Consider the following 19,390-nt stretch of genomic DNA (forward strand, 5'->3'; position numbering starts at 1 on the left):
AAGATCTTAAAAATTAATTCAACCTTTTATTTACGCACTTTTTTTTTTAATATATGCAAACACATACTACATCTCTTTAGCATTTATTACATCTATCTTTAAGCCTAATTTTGGAGTTTATACAAATATATTTTATATATGCAATCTAACATGTTTCCACTTATAAAAATCACATTTTAATAAATTATGTTGTAATTTCCATTTAAATCAAAGATAACTATTTTATGGGTTATCATAAAGGATTTTTTTGACTAGATTTTCCGCTTAACAAATGCCTAACACCAAACCTTATCCTCATGTTAATGATGCAAGACATCAAACAATAAAATTTCCTTGTCACAACTTTAGGAGTTGGATTCTCGTTTTCACTAGATCAGTACATTTCAAGAAACACGTCACTTATCTAAAAAAAAACAAAGAAACACATATCACTTAATTCGTTGTGTACACGTGTTGTCCACTATGTGTCCACTCCACGTCCCCCAAACTTGTCCTTACCTTTGTTCAGTGTTTTTAAAAAATAAAAAATAAAAATCAAACAGAACAAAATATTATACTAAGAAGTAATGCATTGTATTTTAAAATGAAATTTATTTTAATTCAACTAAAAATAATGAAAGAAAAAGGGACAGAACTTTCATTTTGTTCCGCTTGCTTACCAAACACTAGTCCTTTTACATTTACAAATAATATAGTATCACCCTAAAAAACCAAGACAAATCCTGGATAGTCACTAGTTACTACTGTCAAATGTTTTCAAACTAATTGAACATAAGGAGTATCAGAAAATGTCTACTTCATAATTTACTAGTCTTTATTATCAACCAAAAAAGAAACCCAAAAAGACATGGAAGGACAGGCTTTACAATATTACTTCAAAAGAGCATGGGCAATGCACCGAATACAAATAGTTTTTATGCATGGTTAATGTAAGGATTTTTATACTAATCAGTTAATTACAAATATCCCTAAATAAACATTTTAAAATAGTAATTACAAAAGTCAAATAGATTAAAAGATACAGGCGAATAACAAAATTAAATATACACATGAAGATAAAAGGATGGTAGTTTGAGTCTTTGAGATGATTGGGAGATTTGTTTTTTAACTAATTGCAAGAATAGTGTGTGAAATGCATATCCAAAGAAAAGAAGAGAAGAAATATTAAGAATGTTGAATTGAAAGAGCATTTTCATTGATAACATTTGAGTAGATAGGTCATGAGCAGAATCAAAGTATAAGTTAAAATCATTAGTTATACCTTCCAAGTAAAAAAGGAAAAGAAAACATGTGAGAGTCAAATGATCGTTATTGTATATTTCTGAAAGTGATACGCAATAGTTTTACACTGGCTTGATTGTATGAGTGCATGTAGCAGAGGAGATTTACTGGCTTCAATGAATCAGTAAGGTCCACAATATGAAGATTAGCCTGTTCCCCTAGGGATAGAAAATAGTTGAAAGTTTCAATATTCCGGATAACACATGCAATATAAGCCACTGTTGCTTCCTTTGACAGGCATTTACTACTACCATCAGATCTATCAATAGCATCTTTGTAATCATGTTCACCATTTTCATGTTCAATGTTTAGAGAAGGGTCCTTGCAACTTGCAGGCTGTCTGCAAAAGCCCAAATTCATCTGATTCAAAAGAATGGAAAGTACTCGAACAAGATGTGGCAGGCAAACTGGATCATATATCACATCTGCACCCAAACTGAATTAATAATATAAGAATGGCATTTGAATTACTGATGGATTTAAAGAAATTAATTCTCAGTAGTTGAATAGAAACTTCAGTTGAACTCTCACACAACATCTGGCATGATATCTTGAAGTTCACTTTCGGATGCAGATTCCCACGGCAAATACAAGCATTTTACCTGAGGTAGATGGGATCAGCGAATAATAAAGAACCTTAGCACATACAATTCAGGTTATATTCTCTTCTATCAGCACAAACAAAAACACATTACTTTTAAAAAAAAATGTCAAAGGGTGCAGATCTCATATATACACCAGACAGCTTTGGTTTTAGTTTTTATCAACACATACTAGACTGTCACCAAAAGGACAAAATAAATTTTCAAAAAGAAAATTTAAAAACTAATCTTCCATGAACAAAACAACAATCACATATTGGAATTTGGAACCATGCACTAAAAGTAAAAACTACTGAAAATATGGATAAGGGGATGCGGAAATGTGCTGGTGTAAGCACATCAACACCCTGCAAGAATATAAGTAAAAACTTGAGATTTAAAATATTGGTAATTATTATTTATATCAGTTTAGCAAAAATCTCAGTATCATATGCAAAACCTGAGAGATGAATGCCGTGAGGAAATTGCATTCTCTATATATGAAAGCAAAATCCAATGTACAATCTATGCAAATTCAGACTCACCGTGCTTGGATTTTTGTTTCTTTCCGGCAAGTCAGCTTCAACATTCAGGTGGTTCAACTCCAAATTAGACTTCATGTTAGCTAAAGTTGATAGGTCACCATCACTTAATATCACCTGTTGATAGACGATAACCAAAATCCTAGTTGGCTAAATTCAACTACAATAATACCACCTAATATTACACATATAATAATAAAATAGCACTTTTTTCTTGTTTAAATTTCACTGTTCTAGCAAAAACATCATATTTAATAGCAGAAATGCCATCATTCAAAATGTTCAAGCATAGTCCTCAAGTATCGCAGGTCATACCTTGGAAGCTTTTACATGGGCTAGACATAATCCAACTAAGCCAACTCCTGAACCAATCTGTTTCAAATTTTAAGAAAGTGCACCAAGGTATAATAAGAACAGCGGAATCTTAATGCAACAAATGAAATCACAAAAAATTATAAACAGAACACAAACATTGTAAGGGAAAAATTATATCTGAGTCTCAGAGTCTCTCTGTTAACATCAAAATTACTACTAGATTCAACAAACTCTTAAACATATACTGACCTCAAAGCATGATTTATTAGAAAATAATTCTGGATGAGAAAGTATTAACTCAGATAGAAACAGACTTGATGGCCATATTGAGCACCTGCACAACCAAACCAATAAACATGGTATATGCATATTAAGGGAAGAAATATTACAAGCTGTAGATAGAACCAACAAATGCCCTAATCAGTGGTATTGCTGAATCCAAGTTGTATTCTCAAGGAGCAAGAGCACTGATTATCACTTAGAAGAACTTTTGTATTGACAAACAAACAAGACATAACAACCATAAAATGCCAGGGCATGTTTACTTCTGTTTTCATTTTTTATTTACAAAACTGTCACCTTTTTTAAAATATGTTTCCTAATTTCTAAGGTTTGTACATGAAACAGAGATATCAACATCAAAAAGTTATTTTCACATTTCATGTAAAAATCATTGAAAACAAAAAACATGTTCTATAAGCAAAAACTGTAAGAGTTTTGTAAACTATAAGCGAAAACAGAAATAAATGGGCCCTTATATTCTACATGTAGAGTTTTTTAAGGTATGAAATACGAGCATACCCAGTATCACCTTCAAGCATGTTAAGAGAACACTGCAATGAAAATTCCAGTACCCTTGACTGCGGACAACTTTGTAGTTCAGAACAACCTATCGACACCAGTTTACCAACCAAAGGTAAGCCGATTGAAACAACATCATAAGAATGAATGAATAAGAGAAACATCACCAGAATCATGATTTACCATCAGGAAAAGGAAAGGAAATTCTTTTGCAGATTCTGGCACCTCTCTTGACTAAACTATCATCCTAACAAAAAAAATCCTGAAACCTCAAAACAACTAACAAAAGGAAACTTGGCGTCTTTCTCTGTAAGTACTTCTAAGAGGAGAAAAAAATATGAACAAAATCCAACAAATTTCTCTATAAATTAAGTTTTCCAAAAAGCTTATTAACTTGGTATAAGCTAATTTTAACTCATGAAAAAACCATTTTTTTCTCATACAAGTGTTTACTGATAAGTTTATCCATAAGTGTTAATAGAGAAAACCTTGGATGATGTCATATAGAGAGCATAGAGTTCGTACAAGTGGTCCAACACACAACCATGGTCGAACTCAACTTGAGTGATGAGTTTCTTGAGAAAATTCTTCAAGTAAGGAGCATGAAAATCACCCTGCATTCACCACTCTAACCAATAAATCAAACAGAGCAATGCAAATTAAAAAAAAAAAAAAAAGAAAAACAAAACAAAACAAAAACAGAGAGAGTGGAGAATATGAAAATTACAGGAGCGGAAAGGCAATGGTCCCAGATGAATTGTTGAACTTGGTCCGTGATTGAGCCTCCACCACACGCCCTGCACATCTAACTCTGTCACTGTCACTGTCACTTCACTACTTAAAGGGTTAACCTCCAAAACAAAAAATGAAGGAGCAAGTGAAGAGAAACCTAGCGTGGGAGATTAAGCATTCGGAAGGTTCCATCGCAAGAATTGCAGAAAGCAGATGCCGGCAACAAGGGAGAGAAGGATCCAACTTTTCCTCCATCGTTGCCACTTCCACTGCACTGCACAGCATCAACAACCTTCACCACTCAAAACATGGGCCTTTCCACGTTACTCCACATTTGGGCTTCTGTCCCAACAAAATTTATTTGGGCCTAACACTTAGGCTCATCATATATACACCTCCTTTGATTTATAAGTACACTTCCTTTATTTTTTTTTTAAAATTTATAAAATATTGTAGTTTTTTTTTTAAATTTTCTAATTTTACACCTCCAACTTTCAATTTTCTATTTTCTTCTTTTTTTTCACACACATTTTTTTTTTTAATTTTTACATGTTACTAAAGTAGGTGTGATGAAGGAAAGGTAAGGAAGTAGGGACGGCAACGGATGGGGCGGGTACGGGTTTCATGATACCCGTCCCCGTCCTCGCGAGCCAAACTCATCCCCGTCCTCGTACCCGTACCCGTCAGGTATGTGATTTTCATCCCCATCCACGTCCCCGTCGAGTATCGGGTATACCCGTACCCGTCAAAATTTTTCTTTTTTTATTTTTTTCTAAAATATAATATTTTTAAATTATTTTTTTAATTATATTATAATTATAATTAGGTTATTTCTTTATCTCATATTATAATAAATAATCATACATAAAAAAATATTAAAATTCTTTAATAAAATTAAATTGAAGGTGGGTATTAAATTAAAAATGGGAATGGGGACGGGTACGAGTACGGGTACGGGGCAGGTAAGTACATACCCGTACCGATTTAATATATCGAGTTTTACCCGTACCCGTACCCAGTCAAATCGGGTATTCCCCATCAAAGTCGGGACGGGTTCAGGTATTACCCACAGGTACGGGTATATTTGCCATCCCTATAAGGAAGTGCATGTAAAAATTGAAAAAAGGAGGGAAGATGTGTAAAAAAAAAAGTACTAAATTAAATATTGTAGATGTAAAATTAAAAATTAAAAACAAAAAAATTAAAAATATTTTAAAATTTTAATTATTTTTTTTTGAAAAATGTGTACTTATAGACAAAAGGAGGTGTATATATCATGAACCAACACTTACTACAAGGAGTCCTTACTTTTTCAACTTTTTTTTTTATATTATTTATATACTCTTTCGTGTTTTGGTAAAATTAAAATAGTACAAATGAGCGTGTATTATCACTATAAAAAAAATGATACCAATAATTAATTTGATTTTTTTTTGGATTTTGTTTCAAAGTTAGTTATTACAAAAATCAATAAATTATTATACATGACAATCTATAATTCAATACTAAAGTAAATAATAATAATAATAATAATAATAATAATAATAACAACAACGTTACACTAAAAATGCATATATTATTTTTAAAAATATTCTCCGAAAGGCTAGTTGCTGCCATTGATGGGCTTCTAGATCCTGGTGGGCCCAAACGTAAAGACTAAAGAATCTAACTTTAAATCCGGGGAAGAGACAGATGAGAAGCTTGGACAATTCACCCTTATAGTGGGAGGTTTTCGTTGTTCCTATGGCACAGTATTATGCTTATGTATCCAAAAAAGGGAGAAAATAGTTATATAATTGGACCTGTCTTCAAAATTGTTTCTCTTTAAAATTTGTTGTATAATGTGCGGTTATAAGTTATAATAAATGTAATGTAACAACTGAGCTTGAGAAAGTTGTAGAATAAGATCAGAGTTTCGGCTTGCAGGTCCAAAGTAAATGCATTGGACTACCATATAAAATTCTGTGTACACCTGCTGCCTACATTCATTTCAGAGGTTGTTTATCATCATCATACTGTATTATTAATATTATGAAGCACTAACCGTGTATAAAACTGAAATTTAAAAAAGACAAAGTAGGAACATATACCAAGTGTGCTTAACTGCTTATCCCAAATGACAAAGTAGAACACCATATGCTATAGATTGTTATGCATGGATGTTGAGAACATGAAAGGATCTCAATTCCGTGCAATGTACTGTTTTAAAAGATTTATCTACAGACTCTCATTCCCACACAAGTCCTAATCCCTTAGGATATAATAGTAATAGTTCCAATACTAACAGGAGATACTAGCAAATTTTTAATCAAAAAAGAGAGAATAGAGAAGAGAGCAGAGAAAAGAGCAATGTTTTGTCATTCTAACTTTTAATGAATCTCAATTTTTATAGGAAGGAGACAAGTACGGTTGTGACTATAATAAATCATCATAATTAAAATTAATTAATTTTGAAACCATTAAAATTTATTAAAATTACAACAGTCAGGTTGCTATATCTCACTAAAATTAATATTAATTAAAATTTAATACAAGTAATTAATAAAATAATTATTTTAAATTTAAATTTAAATTCAAAATAATTTCACAAATTAATTAACCTTTTAAAATATCTCAATATATAATACCATACAAATGAACCATGAAGCGTGAACGTGTTCAATTACCAATCCTTGAACATTATGACACAGACCATGTTACCGTGTCAAATGGACGAATCTTGAAAACGTATTCATTAGTAAGAGCTTGACATTGATTTAAAATTACAATCGGCTATTGTTTTCACGATACCAGCACATAAAGAATCAAATAATGAAAACGATAAATATAAAAGGTATTTAGAACTTGAGCTTAAGTAGGAAGGGCATTTTGTCTGAGAAAGGAGGGTCGGAGTACTTTCCAGTGAGAATTTGTGATGCGACATATTGATTTGCAGTCTCAGTGTAATGAATCCCGTCCCAGCTTATATACTCACTGCTATCATTACAAGCTTTTGCTGAAATTGTGGTTCCGTTGAAGGTCTTTGTTTCTCCACAGGAAACTCGATTGTCATAGTTCAGTGGTGGACCTCCGTATCCACAACAAGCCATAATAGGTTGTTCAAACCCTGCAAACATGTAATCACACCAATTAACTGATAAATCCTGTTATGATAATAGATCATATAATAGAAGGTAACTTCGCTATTTATTGTGAATGATACAGAGTCCTTAATTAGCCAATAAACTGTTTCGATCTTGCAAACACAGACCTTGTGCTACTCTTTCAATGAACTCTTTTCAATTTACGTTAATCTAAGTTTTGGTCATTCTTGAGTCATTTGGTAATTGAAAACTTTTGTTAAGGCATTCATATGAAAAGTAGTATCTATGTCAAGATGATGAGTAATATGTACTGATGTAGTATCTATAAAACAGGTGTTGTATGATCCACAGCATAATTGACGAGTGACGACTGATGACAAAAGCCATTTGAGAATTTTACAATCTATAAGAACCGGTAATTATCCAAAGGCAAAAGCAATGAACTGGATAGAATTGTAACGTGGCAAATAAATACAAATTACTCAGAGATACTAACCGTATCTAGAATAGTTTGAAATGAGGCTTGATTTTATAGTAAAGATATCAACATATGTGACATTTGCATCTGGATATTGGCCCTGCAATTTAGCACAGAGAGCATGTAGCTGTAGGTTAAAGGTTTTAGCAGCTTGGTTGTGTGCACTAACACATCCTAGTTCGTCAAGCTTTGATGAATCAGTTCCAAATTTGGCAATATTCTGTGGCAAGCAGCCGAGAGGACCTGTATTGTGTATCCAGAAATATCTAGCCCCCTGGTCATAGAGATTCTAGTAAACAAACAACAAGGAGTTAACCTTAGTACAACTGTGTATGGTAACCTATGGAATTCAATTAAGTTTGGAATAAATTTCCCAAACGTAATATAAAGGTAGAAGCAGATAATTTGAAACCAACCTTTACTCCCTTTTCAAATTCTACAAGTATTGTCGGAATTGAGGCAAGTATTTGGTCCAATGTTTTTGAATAAAATGCTCCAGCAAGATCGTTCTGGCCAATGTCAAACATGTACAATCCCTTCTCGAAAATATTTTCATCTGGGACGTACCTGTCAAATTTCCTGCCTGAAACATAGTGATAATCTTTTAACATGAATGAATGAGACAGACAGCAAACTAGTTGTGCCGCCGAAGTAGTAATGCAATGAAGTCAAGCTTGAAAAAATTAGATAAATTTAGTAGATGACACATTCTTTAGGCTCTTTAATCAGAATTGGCATCTTAGTGATCCGTGTAATAAAGGTTTACATTAAAAATTAATGTAGGTATACTAAAGTGAAACTCTAATTATGATTGGAGAATACTATAAAAATACCTATGGAAGAAGTTTTGTCCAGTAATATATACCTTTAGCAATCAATTCAAGGGCCCGAGCTTTGAATCGGAGGAACTGAGAGACCTGAACCCCAAGGGAGAAGGGGCAGAGGGATGATGCAGTGGCTGGAAGGATGGTTGCAGCTGCTGCGGCAAAGTTGCATCCTTTCTTAAAATTTGGCAAACCCAACGAATCCAGATAGGCATTTAGGAATGGCAAGTCCATAGCATCCACTGCAATCAAAAACCAAGAACATATGGAGCTGTAAGTGCAAAAGTTGTTTACTTGGAAACAGGAATGTGACAAAAAGAGACTTATTACTAAGGAAATCGATGATGAGACGGCCATCGGAGTATCTCCCCGATGGTATTTGAAAGTAAGTTTGTCCATTTGGTGGGTAAAGGGTCTCAAAACCAGCGGAAATAAGTGCACCCGTATCAGAATTTGAATCACCAAAGTTGAAAACTGCTGGAAAATCCAAGTGGAAGGATTTGGTACAAGGTATGAAAATGGCAATGATGGTAAGAATCCGAAGGATCCATGTGTTGGTGGCCATGGCTACTGACTATTATTGTAAGGAGGGGTTTTAAGCCTTCCCGGCTTTGCTTGTGTTTCAAACATTTGCTAACAGTTACTTTTCCATCTGACATGCAATACCAGATCCAGATATTTGTTTGTTTGGTGCGTATGACTTGTAGTGTAAGCGAGTCATTCTTTTATTCAAGCAATAATTAATTATCTAATAAATCAAAGTACTAAATTTCAGGTAGATGGTAAAAGTACGACTGTTATTTTAATTTTGTTGGTAAAATACTTTATACTATCGATCAATTAAAAATCATATTAAAAATAACTGTTACAGTAATTAATACAAAAATTAATATTTTAATTATATAACAATCTATAATTTGGTAATGGGATAAAACTTTCATACAGACAGTATATTCTAATTAAATTTCTGTGTAGCATTTGCATTTGATTAATAATTGATATAAAATTTTGACCTTTAATTATCCCGCGAACTTAACCTTTTTAAATAAAAAATAAATGCATTTTAGATTTTTTATTTTCTTACTTTGGTTTTACATGTTTTTTTTTTTACTTTAAGATAGTCAAATTTAACCTTGTTACACTATTATTTAATTTTGTATTGATATTTGATTTTTCATAAAATTATGAGTGTTATCAAATTGATTTCAATGATGTAATATGTCAATGGATAATAATGTAAAAAATACATACTAGACAAAAATTAAATTTTGTAAAGACGAAAGTCATACCATTTTCTTAATGGATAACTAAATATGGAGACCGTGGCAGACTGTTGAAGAGGAGGCAAAATGTCAAGATAAATCAATCCCCTAAAAATTTGATGCTACATGTTGGGAGGCCAGTTAAATCGGTGAAAATAAAGAAGCGGGAAACTTTTTAGCCTCTATCACTTTAGCTGAATTCTTTTTTGTCGTAAGATATTATAATTATTTGCCAAAAAAAAATTGCTTCTTTTAATATTTATATTCGTGTTTAAAAGCTTGCGGAGTAATGATAATGATCATAACAATAACTAAAAATAATATTATTTCAATGGATAATGAAAAGTTACTTAGGAAGTCCACCATGAGACGGCCATCGCAGAACCTCCCAGTTGGAATTTTAAAGTAATACTGTCCATTGGGTGGGGCAAGCTGAAAGCCCAACCCTGCAGCAAGTTCTCCCGTGTCAGAGTTTGAATCACCAAAGTTGAAAACTGCTGGGTAATTGAACACGGCCGAATTTCCCATAGCCAAACAGATGGAAAATAAGACAACTTGAAAAATTACATTCTTAGAAGCCATGGCACGCAGCTTTTCACTTGTGTCCAATGGAACCAACTACTAACTAGATAAGCTGATTCCAATTATAGCTTTGTATGCACTGTCATAATGGAAAATAATCCCGTGCCTTATGTATATGCCAATTGGTTGCTTCAAATAGCTAACGTAAAGTCCCACCTAAAAAACAATAAAAACCCTTGCTTAAGATGGTGGAAAAGCAACAGCGAAAGCCAAAAGGAAAACGTTCCTTGAGCTTGAATTACTATGTCGTCCTTATACTACTAAAGTCAACCGCTATTATATTAACTGATAAACGCAAGACAGTGACTGCAAGTCGTTCTCTTAAGAGACCTAAACCCATACTAAAACATGCCCCGGAGAATTGTACTGAAAAAAGAAAATAAAATATAGGAAAAAAAATAAGGCCGAGAAAATGATAGAAAGAGTAACGGAAACTTGAGAAAGCATTAATGCAAAAGCAAGGAGATGGTTTTTTCTTGACGGATTGCGCTCTTGTGGCTTGACTTGCATCTCCACGGGATTGTATTGCTTCACCTCGTGGTCTTCTGGTGACCACCGTGAATCTTCACACTCCGCAATCACTATTTCTATGTAAGATTTCTGATGGACGACAATCTAAGATTGATAAATGCTAATGGCAGTTGTTTCCCTTTAGTTGAAATAATTCTGCAAGTTTAAAAGATTGCAGTGCCCGGATCCACCGTAGTCAAAATAACTGCAACGAATGACGAGACGCAACATAGAACCTTAGATCTACATTCATCTAACCAAGGCTCGTGTTGCACGTTATTGATTGAATGTTGTGTCTTATTAGTTATTATAAGAAATCCAGTTCCAGATTACATTGCATACCAGCACAAACCACAGCCATGGAATCTAGTGCCTCTTACCCTAAGATTAAACTGTATGGCCATTGCGTACAACAGTGTAAAAATCAAAACACATTAAATTAGTCCAAATGGTTCGTGTCATGCTGAGATTATCAAGCCCTATATTTTTGGCTACTCGTGAACCTATGGATCCACTGTGCCAAACTGATGACATCGTCGTCTTCGTGAATTAAATTATGATCTGATTGAATCTATTGGAGAGGTACAGTAGACAGACATCCATGCCAAATTATTATTCGTATAAAACAATTGTTAGTTACTAGCAAAAGTTAACAAACGATTTTTTTTATTGAGATCAATGGCCTGAGTGCGTGAATTTCAGGAATCGGCCTTGACGCCTTGTCTGCAGATATTATGCTTATCCATTGTAACCACAAACGTACGATACAATTTCGAAAGTATTTAAAGGCCGCCAAGGCATGATATGTGAATGTAGTTATTGCCATCGTCTGGGAGAAGTGTAAACCAACCAGCTAAAGAAGTAAGTCAGGATACCTGAAATCTTATTTTGGAAAAACGAACTATTATTATCTGCTCCCTTGTGGAACAGAGATTCCGCGGATGCATCAACTTTGGCCCTAAGAATGCTATTCTCCCTTTTAAGCTGTAAAATATACATTTTATATTAATTATTCATACAACATCTAATTAGACACTTTTCATAACTTTATTCTTTTTTCCTACCTCTTTATCGCATTAATCATGTTTCTGACATCTTTGTCTTATAATAATTTGATAAATCTGATAAATTTTGCTAGCATTATTCTCTCTGGAAAAATTTAATTTTATATATATTAAAAAAATTATTATTTATATTAAATTTTACTAATTTCATAATATTTTTTAAAAATTATTCTTATTATATATATTAAAGAACTGAAATATCATGCAATAAATTAATATTTTAAAAATATTATTAAATAAAATAAAAATAGTTAAAATTTACTTATATTTAATAGAATAAAAATATTTTTTTATAATAAAGAAAAGATAGAGTAAGAAATAACAACTTTTAAAGTATGATTGGTACTGAAGTTAGGTGAAAAAGGGAAAAGATGATATAAAAAAATTTATCTTTAGTAAAATAGTTATATAATGTTTATAAAATTAACCAAAAGATTAAGAAATTACGTTTATTATTTTTTTTCTTGCCGTTTCATTCCATAACCAAACCGTATTATCTACAGTGACTGAGACAGTATTATCTGCGAAGAGAGAAAGATTCTAGCACATTTTTATGGTTCGTACCTCATTAACAGTAACTGTGAGCTCTTCCACGGCTGCTTGTAGTGAGGATATTGTCCGCAAGATAAGTTCTTCTATGTCTGACTCCTCTTCTACTGATGGAGGTTCAAACAGAATGCCCTCTTGTATGAACACTTCCTCTAGTAACTTCACATCTTCAGCATTCAATTTTTCCCTCAACTGCATTAACAGAAGTCTTATTACGAATTCTAATTGCAAAAGGATTTTACAACAATATTCTCACCTTGTTCAAAATTGTAGCGCTAGATTCGTCGCCAGATGGAGAAGAAGCACTGAAACTTGTGTCGCCAGATGGAGAAGAAGCACCGAAACTTGTGTCGCCAGATGGAGAAGAAACACTGAAACTATTGTCGCATTTTTCCTCACTGTAATTAACACGGGGCGACGCCTTTATATGTTTCGCCCTGCAATCAACATTCAACACAATAATATTCCGCAACAGAACAAGGATCGTCGGTAGAAAACAGATTAAAAAAAAGGAAAAAAGAAAAAACTCTCACTTGCAAGCCTATTCAGTCCCAGTAAGATTAACAGTGTGAAACCGTTGCTGTGTGTGTAAAACTAATTTTATTCCAACCTAACCATATTTTCCCCTCAAGCAAGAAATTCAGATTTTAATTTTTAACATTTATTGTTCATTTGAAAGAAGTTACTGTATTTTTTTTTATCAGGAGATGTCATTTATTCATTAATTTTTTTGAATTTTTTAAACAGGTTCTCAAATTATTAAGAAATTGTGTTTTATTTTTAAAATGTTTGTAATTAAGTCATGAGATAAATATTCGGTTTATAAATTATTAACTTATGCTTAAACACCTAATCAAAAAAATTAGTTGAGAATTTAAAAATTATTTAATATGAAAAATTTATGCATTTTTATTTTAAAATGAAGCAAATAATATTTTTTTAAAAATAATTACATAAATAAAATATGAAAAAACGGTCAAAATTAATCCAACTTCTTGGTAGGCCATACATAGAAGACTAGGTTGGACTCTTCATTGAGTCTTGAAAAAAAACACAGCCAATTCCACCTGACTCGATAGATAAAACGGTTCGATTGTAAAAATGTACGCCAAAAAATTACCAAACATAATTCGCCGGTATTTTTTTCTCATAATGAATCGAGGTGTAAAATTAATTTTATTGTTTACATATGATTTAAAATTATTCAGATGAGACGAGTGATAATGAGTTGTGTCTTTTAATTAAAATGTTTAGAATTTAAATCTTAATTTTGAGTATAAAATAAATCATATCAAAAGAAAAATATCTACATTATATGTAATTAAGTGAATATTTTATATTAGTATTATAATTAATAAAAGTTATAAAAAAAAATCATCAAATAAAAACTAGGGAACTATAAAAAAAAAATAAAATAAAAATCATCAACAAATTCTATATATCATCAATGCATAAAATAGAAAAGGATAAAAAACAACGAATTAAAAAAATGTCATCGAAGAACGCCTCGTATGTTATGACAAAAACCAACCTTTGAACATAATCCATAACAAAGACTTGGAGTATTTTTTTTAAATAGAAAAATATGAAAAACTCCAAATTCTTTTGTATTAATTATATATATATTTTTAAAATTCTTCTTCTCCTTCAAAATTTCATAAAATCTCTCATTTTATGAATTTTTATGAAATAAATTTATTAAAATTTAAATAACAAAGTCTTAATTTTAAAATTTACCATACTTTTTATGCTAAAATAGAGAAGCGAATATAACCCCCTTAATTTCAAACAAATTAGCCCTTAATTGTACCATATGGAAAAAAGAACAAGATCGTGCCTCAAATGATTTCATGGATGACGAACCTTACTCCGAAACGAAGTGTGGACAGACTCTCGGGTGCATTTAAAGCGCTGGGGGAGCAACAACAGAGTAAAGCAGTTCTAGCATTTCCTCCCTGCGAACAAAAAATACCACACCTGGGATACTAATTTGGTTAACAATGGATACATTTGAAAGATGTAAGAAGGGGCGACCGACAAGTGCGTCCTGAAGAATTCGAGTGAGCTTGGAATCACGGTAAGGGATATGGCTTGCTTTTCCTTGCAAACCACACGTAAGAGAATTTATTACATTCCCAAGAGCAGACAAGGACTTGTTTATGGTCTTGGCTTCTTCTAGAACTCTTCCCTCAGCACCAGTTTTCTCCACTTTCTCTGACCCAGCCAAGTCCACTAGAATTAGTTTTCCGGACCTCATCCTGTTCATAGTGAATTAGTTCATAGTGTTTAACAATGATTCATAAGCAATGCCACATACATCTAGGAAGAAGCATAACCTTTTATCACTGGAAAATTCTTGCTGAATTGTGAATATATAAATGCAGTGACTTCTGCTGCTGGCCACGTTCATTTCTACATGCTTTGTTTAGGATGATTGTAACAAGTGACCTTTCTACCACTACTTTTCCTCCCTCATTAAAACTGGGAATTTACCCATCTCTATTATGTATTTAACTATAAAATAATATATATATATATATATATATATATATATATATATATATATATATATATATATATATATAAACTGAATTATGGGCTAAGGGATTCAAAGCAGGATACGGGTCTCACCAACTGCCCGGTTAGCTATTCCCCTCTACATATTTTAGATCAGAATTAGAAAGCCAGAATACATTGTAAAATCAAACAAAAAAAATGATATTCAACTTGTTTCTTTCTTACAGATAGGCTTTGTAATGTTTCAGCGGGGTCCAGTACAGTGATCTGAAGTAAAAATTCAAAGGGTCCTTGTTAGTACTATAGTATATGAGTGTATGACATTAATTGAATAAGAATCGCCAATTATATTTGTTTTTCTATCATTTAGCATATAAGGGAAGGTAAACTTTTAATGTTGCATATAAAAATATTCCAGTCTTCGCTACTTGCTGAATCAGCTCATGGAGTGCTTCGCCCAATGTTCAAATGATGTTGTTACCTAAAGAAGTGAGGCCTTAGCTAATTTGACTTAAAGCAAACGTGTATGCATGTTCATAAGCTTATCCTACACCTACCGTTGGATTGGCCAAAAGTTATAATTAATGAAAATAGTACAACTTTATTTTCTTAATGTTTTCGAGAATAAGAATAACATCAAGCTTAAAGGGCTATACCAATTACAAGCATCATGAGTCAGATTGTCAAGTACACGAGATGAGGATACAACTTTACTTTTCCAATCTGCATGAAGCCTACGGGGTTACATTTGTTACTTGGGTCGTGGGCCAAGACATTAAGCCTAAAAGCCCAAACGAAAACAACAACCCCCCCGCCCCCTAGGGATTCAAAAGTAAAACGATGACCTAGCTCTTGGATACCACTTGTTATATCAAGTTTCAACATTAGACCAAAAGTTACAATTAATCAATAATAATAAAGGTACAATTTATTTTGCTGAAAATTTGTTATAATCACATTAAGGGACTACAGTACGGTCATTATAAGCAACCTTAGGCCAGGCTATTAAGTTTATGAATTCTAAGAAAAATGCTAATCAAATAAAAGCCAAAACCTATGTTTTTGAATGTCAGGATATAGGTATGATTCAAGTTTCAAAATTAAAATTTCACATGGTAGCCTTATACGTAAGACAATATGCCTAATTGTGAAAAACAAAGTAACTTCAGAATGAAAAAGAAAAATCAGAATGGAAAGAGGTATAAAGTTCCCATAAAAATAGCTCTCACCTCTGTAACACCAGGTAAAATTATTCCTCGTGATTTACTCTCCTTAATTTGTATATTATCTTTGGATAAATCAAATAGATCCCTATATAAGAGGATAGAGTTATTCTGATGAGTGATGACTATTCAAAATCCAAATTCAAATCAAAACTAGCTTTTCCAACAAATTTAAGAAATCTGTCAATCAAAAACCGACAGAATTTGCTCTAAGTACATACATAGGGGAAAAGTACAAGTTTTTTAAATGCATACCTTACTTTTTCCATGTAGATTTCAACCTGGAAATCATAAAAAATAAAAATAAAAAATCAGCAAAATAATATGCTATAACCGAATGATTTTGCCTGTCATGTGTGGTTTTAACTAGTAAGTGTCTCAGTACCATTGACAATTTAATTGAATATATTTTGTCTTCGAAATTTAAGGAATCAAAAATTCCTTCTACAACTCTTGGAAGCAGCCCCTTCTTTTGTTCATCACATTCAAGTATTCCGAGTCCCTGCCTCAGAGAAGTAGTTATTGATATTGCGGTATTTTAAGTTTTACAAGATCATTCTAGGATACTTTTATTATAATTTTCCACCTCCATACTATATGTCTTCCCAGCTCCAGTCTGCATATGATTGTAGAAAAACGAAGCCTAATTAATTAGAGTCTAAAGAAAAATGGATTCATGATACCGTTGAAAAGTTCTTCTGAAATGAAAAATTGTATTACGGCCGCCTCTCCTAATGGAAAACTTATGTAGCACATTCTCTTAAGTTAATAGAAAAAACTAAATATTCACAGGCCAACAGGATTTACTGAATATTCTTGAGATTCTAATCATAATTAGAAACTCGTTTTTGCTAACGAGCAGAAATGTAAGTTTATCAGAATGGTACGTTTTGCAAATTTTCTTCGCTAAATATTTAGAAGAGAAATGTCCAGCTTTTGCATTATGCACTCATTCCTTACTTCCAGATTAGCTAGCATTGAATTCAAAACGGATACGCGCTGAAATAACAGTTCAAATATTTCATGCGTTTCATCTAACGAGTTTCTTTTATTTTCCCTTCAAACATAAACAAAAAAGATTCGAAAAGGGGCATTGCATGGCTAATGCTAGGGATGAGGGATCATATAGTTCAGCGAAGCTAGTACGATGCAATATCTCTTGCAATTTTCCACAGCATTAAGATATCTTACCTGGCCGTAAGTGATAACTGTCCCATTGAGTGCATCAACAACATCTGTTTCATTGATGGGAATGCGTATAAAATGTAAAGAGTGGTATCAAAAAAAAAAACTGTAGTCAAGTGTCCTTTTCCCGATTTTCTTTGTTAAGAAAGGTTAAAGGTTTTTTAATATGAAAATGTAGGACCGTGCAGACATGTATTAGCATTAAGCAAACTATAAGGATAAGAATTTTCATATAACCGAAGTTGGTGCACTATTTGGCGGTAATGGAGCTGTCATTTTCATGAGGAAGCAAAAACCATTAAGGAAGATTTCAATGTTTGCATTGCATTGACATATAAATTAATTTGTAGCGAGAATTCTGCGGTTGTACCTCTAACAATGGGAAGAGCTAGGAACTGATAGACATCAGCTTGCTCAGATTTTTCATAGAACACTCTATCAAAGCTAAACACGAATTCTTCGTCCTTCTCGTCCTGGCCAAAATTAATTCAAGATCATGAGACAATATATCGTAATGTGTGATGCACTATTTGTTGAGTAATGATTTTCATAGCTCTAAAGTAAATAATGAACAAAAGGAAAAACTAATAGATGCTTAATCTGACATATAAAAACCTTGAAAATGAAAGATTCGGTGTCTATGCATCGAATGCAGCCAGAGTCATTGTTTTGCTTCTCTTGTGTATTCGAAGGCCTAAAGCGTGCACACACCGTAATATTTGACATGATGTTTCACCGCAATACTTCGCTGCAATTGTTGAGTTAAACCTGTCGATGGAAGAGATATTCATACATGAAACAAGAAACCAGAGAAAAAACTATAATCCAGCTGAAAATTTAAAACAAATCTACGTTGTTTTCTGATAACATCTAATGTAAGGTTTATCGGTAAGCCAAGGAAAAATGAAGACGCAATGCGGATCGAGACTAGAAAAATTGAAACTATCAGGTTTTCCAATAAAAAACAAGAGTACTACTTCGAGAATCGGTCATTGCATCAAGATTATTCAACATTTTTTCTTCATATTTGTTGCATCAGAGATTAATACAGAAGAGAGCACATGAAATGAGCGTAGTGGAATATCTCGAAGCTTCCTAGTTGCTAAGTAGCCTTTTCAGATGAAATCAGAAATAATTTTGACAGAGTTACAGAGACGCTTGTTCAGAAGTTGAATTATCGCGACTAAAACATGAGGCAATCGCAACGTCAATGATAATGTTAGAGTTGAAAGTGTTTTTCGACTTGCATTTTCTCGGCAACCAAACAGCATGCAGTAAGAAAATCAAATCAAAAGGAATAAAGAGCGCCATTCGTCGAAGGGAGAGGGAGAGAGAACGACCTTAACGATGCAATGAACGGAGAGCTTGTTCGTAGTGAAATGAAGTTTGGGTGATCATTGATGGCGGGAACCAAAATAAGGTAATATATATCTCTTCGTTCCTCTGGTGGGTTGAGAAATGAGACTTGAAAGTTGAGACTTACGTTGAAAGAGTATAATGGACCTGTTGGCAGCTAAATGGGCTATGCCTGGGTCGAGTTTATGATTTGGACGATCATAAACACACCTCCACTCTCGTATAAATACACCTCTTTTTAAAAAAAATATATATAAAATGTCTAAATTATCCTTTTTAAAAAAAATGAAATTCCTAAATTTACACCTCCCTTCCCCGCACCCCATACTCCACACCTCTCTTCTTCCCAAAGCCTTTTTCCCCGCTCAATGTCATTAAGTAATATACTTTTACAATCATTCTGAATAGAAAAAAAAGGACTAGTCTCACCATAACTAGTATAAGAAAGGCTCTTTTACAATCATTAGCATTCTGGAAAGTACTTTTACAGTCATTAGCATTCTGG

General features: G+C 32.8%; 3 protein-coding genes across 7 annotated transcripts; all 3 read right to left on the minus strand.

The window, feature by feature from the left end:
* Positions 1 to 1,173: 1,173 nt before the first annotated feature.
* Positions 1,174 to 4,591, minus strand: LOC109796927 (S-adenosyl-L-methionine-dependent methyltransferases superfamily protein). 3 transcript variants are annotated; one of them, XM_020356787.3, is made up of 10 exons: positions 4,410 to 4,591; positions 4,248 to 4,317; positions 4,009 to 4,134; positions 3,704 to 3,767; positions 3,521 to 3,608; positions 2,969 to 3,053; positions 2,720 to 2,776; positions 2,408 to 2,521; positions 1,813 to 1,883; positions 1,174 to 1,717 (listed from the first exon to the last, which is right to left on the minus strand). In XM_020356787.3, exons 1-10 carry the CDS (start codon positions 4,535 to 4,537, stop codon positions 1,309 to 1,311), a joined length of 1,212 nt encoding a protein of 403 aa, XP_020212376.1. In that variant the 5' UTR covers positions 4,538 to 4,591; the 3' UTR covers positions 1,174 to 1,308. The 3 variants fall into 3 exon arrangements, with proteins under 3 accessions (XP_020212376.1, XP_029126895.1, XP_029126894.1); XM_029271062.2 differs by having other exon boundaries at positions 4,248 to 4,325; XM_029271061.2 differs by having other exon boundaries at positions 4,248 to 4,331.
* Positions 4,592 to 6,961: 2,370 nt separating this feature from the next.
* Positions 6,962 to 10,570, minus strand: LOC109797397 (GDSL esterase/lipase At1g54790). Of its 3 annotated transcripts, XM_020357426.3 has the most exons (7): positions 10,250 to 10,570; positions 9,266 to 9,280; positions 8,968 to 9,207; positions 8,679 to 8,879; positions 8,230 to 8,396; positions 7,832 to 8,102; positions 6,962 to 7,358 (listed from the first exon to the last, which is right to left on the minus strand). In XM_020357426.3, the coding sequence occupies exons 1-7, from the start codon at positions 10,479 to 10,481 to the stop codon at positions 7,090 to 7,092; spliced, it is 1,395 nt and encodes a 464-aa protein (XP_020213015.1). In that variant the 5' UTR covers positions 10,482 to 10,570; the 3' UTR covers positions 6,962 to 7,089. The 3 variants fall into 3 exon arrangements, with proteins under 3 accessions (XP_020213015.1, XP_020213014.1, XP_020213013.1); XM_020357425.3 differs by lacking the exons at positions 8,968 to 9,207; positions 9,266 to 9,280 and having other exon boundaries at positions 10,250 to 10,569; XM_020357424.3 differs by lacking the exon at positions 10,250 to 10,570 and having other exon boundaries at positions 8,968 to 9,321.
* A 130-nt stretch (positions 10,571 to 10,700) lies between these two features.
* LOC109797981 (ATP binding microtubule motor family protein) lies at positions 10,701 to 19,390 on the minus strand. The gene is made up of 16 exons (XM_020358165.3): positions 18,870 to 19,390; positions 18,145 to 18,297; positions 17,900 to 18,002; positions 17,536 to 17,579; positions 16,931 to 16,960; positions 16,730 to 16,846; positions 16,600 to 16,625; positions 16,351 to 16,432; positions 15,347 to 15,388; positions 15,227 to 15,260; positions 14,941 to 15,016; positions 14,643 to 14,862; positions 14,468 to 14,559; positions 12,861 to 13,041; positions 12,620 to 12,796; positions 10,701 to 11,975 (listed from the first exon to the last, which is right to left on the minus strand). The coding sequence occupies exons 2-16, from the start codon at positions 18,253 to 18,255 to the stop codon at positions 11,808 to 11,810; spliced, it is 1,503 nt and encodes a 500-aa protein (XP_020213754.1). The 5' UTR covers positions 18,256 to 18,297; positions 18,870 to 19,390; the 3' UTR covers positions 10,701 to 11,807.

Source organism: Cajanus cajan, chromosome 6 (genome assembly GCF_000230855.2).
Source record: "Cajanus cajan strain Asha chromosome 6, NIPB_CcT2T_4, whole genome shotgun sequence".
Lineage (NCBI taxonomy): Eukaryota > Viridiplantae > Streptophyta > Magnoliopsida > Fabales > Fabaceae > Cajanus > Cajanus cajan.

Bases quoted from the DNA above. Each gene is read 5' to 3' on its own strand.
- LOC109797397 (XM_020357426.3), bottom strand. From the start codon at position 10,481: ATGGCTTCTAAGAATGTAATTTTTCAAGTTGTCTTATTTTCCATCTGT. The intron at 8,397-8,678 runs GTATATATTACT...ACTATGTTTCAG, and splicing joins CCTTGAATTGATTGCTAAAG to GCAGGAAATTTGACAGGTAC. The intron at 8,103-8,229 runs GTTGGTTTCAAA...TTTGTTTACTAG, and splicing joins AATTTGAAAAGGGAGTAAAG to AATCTCTATGACCAGGGGGC.
- LOC109796927 (XM_020356787.3), bottom strand. From the start codon at position 4,537: ATGCTGTGCAGTGCAGTGGAAGTGGCAACGATGGAGGAAAAGTTGGAT. The intron at 3,054-3,520 runs GTATGCTCGTAT...TTGGTTGTGCAG, and splicing joins ATGCTTGAAGGTGATACTGG to GTGCTCAATATGGCCATCAA. The intron at 2,522-2,719 runs GTATGACCTGCG...GTCTATCAACAG, and splicing joins CCCATGTAAAAGCTTCCAAG to GTGATATTAAGTGATGGTGA.
- LOC109797981 (XM_020358165.3), bottom strand. From the start codon at position 18,255: ATGTCAAATATTACGGTGTGTGCACGCTTTAGGCCTTCGAATACACAA. The intron at 15,017-15,226 runs GTATCCTGCTTT...CAAAGCATGTAG, and splicing joins CCGGGCAGTTGGTGAGACCC to AAATGAACGTGGCCAGCAGC. The intron at 14,863-14,940 runs GTTATGCTTCTT...CACTATGAACAG, and splicing joins GAATTTTCCAGTGATAAAAG to GATGAGGTCCGGAAAACTAA.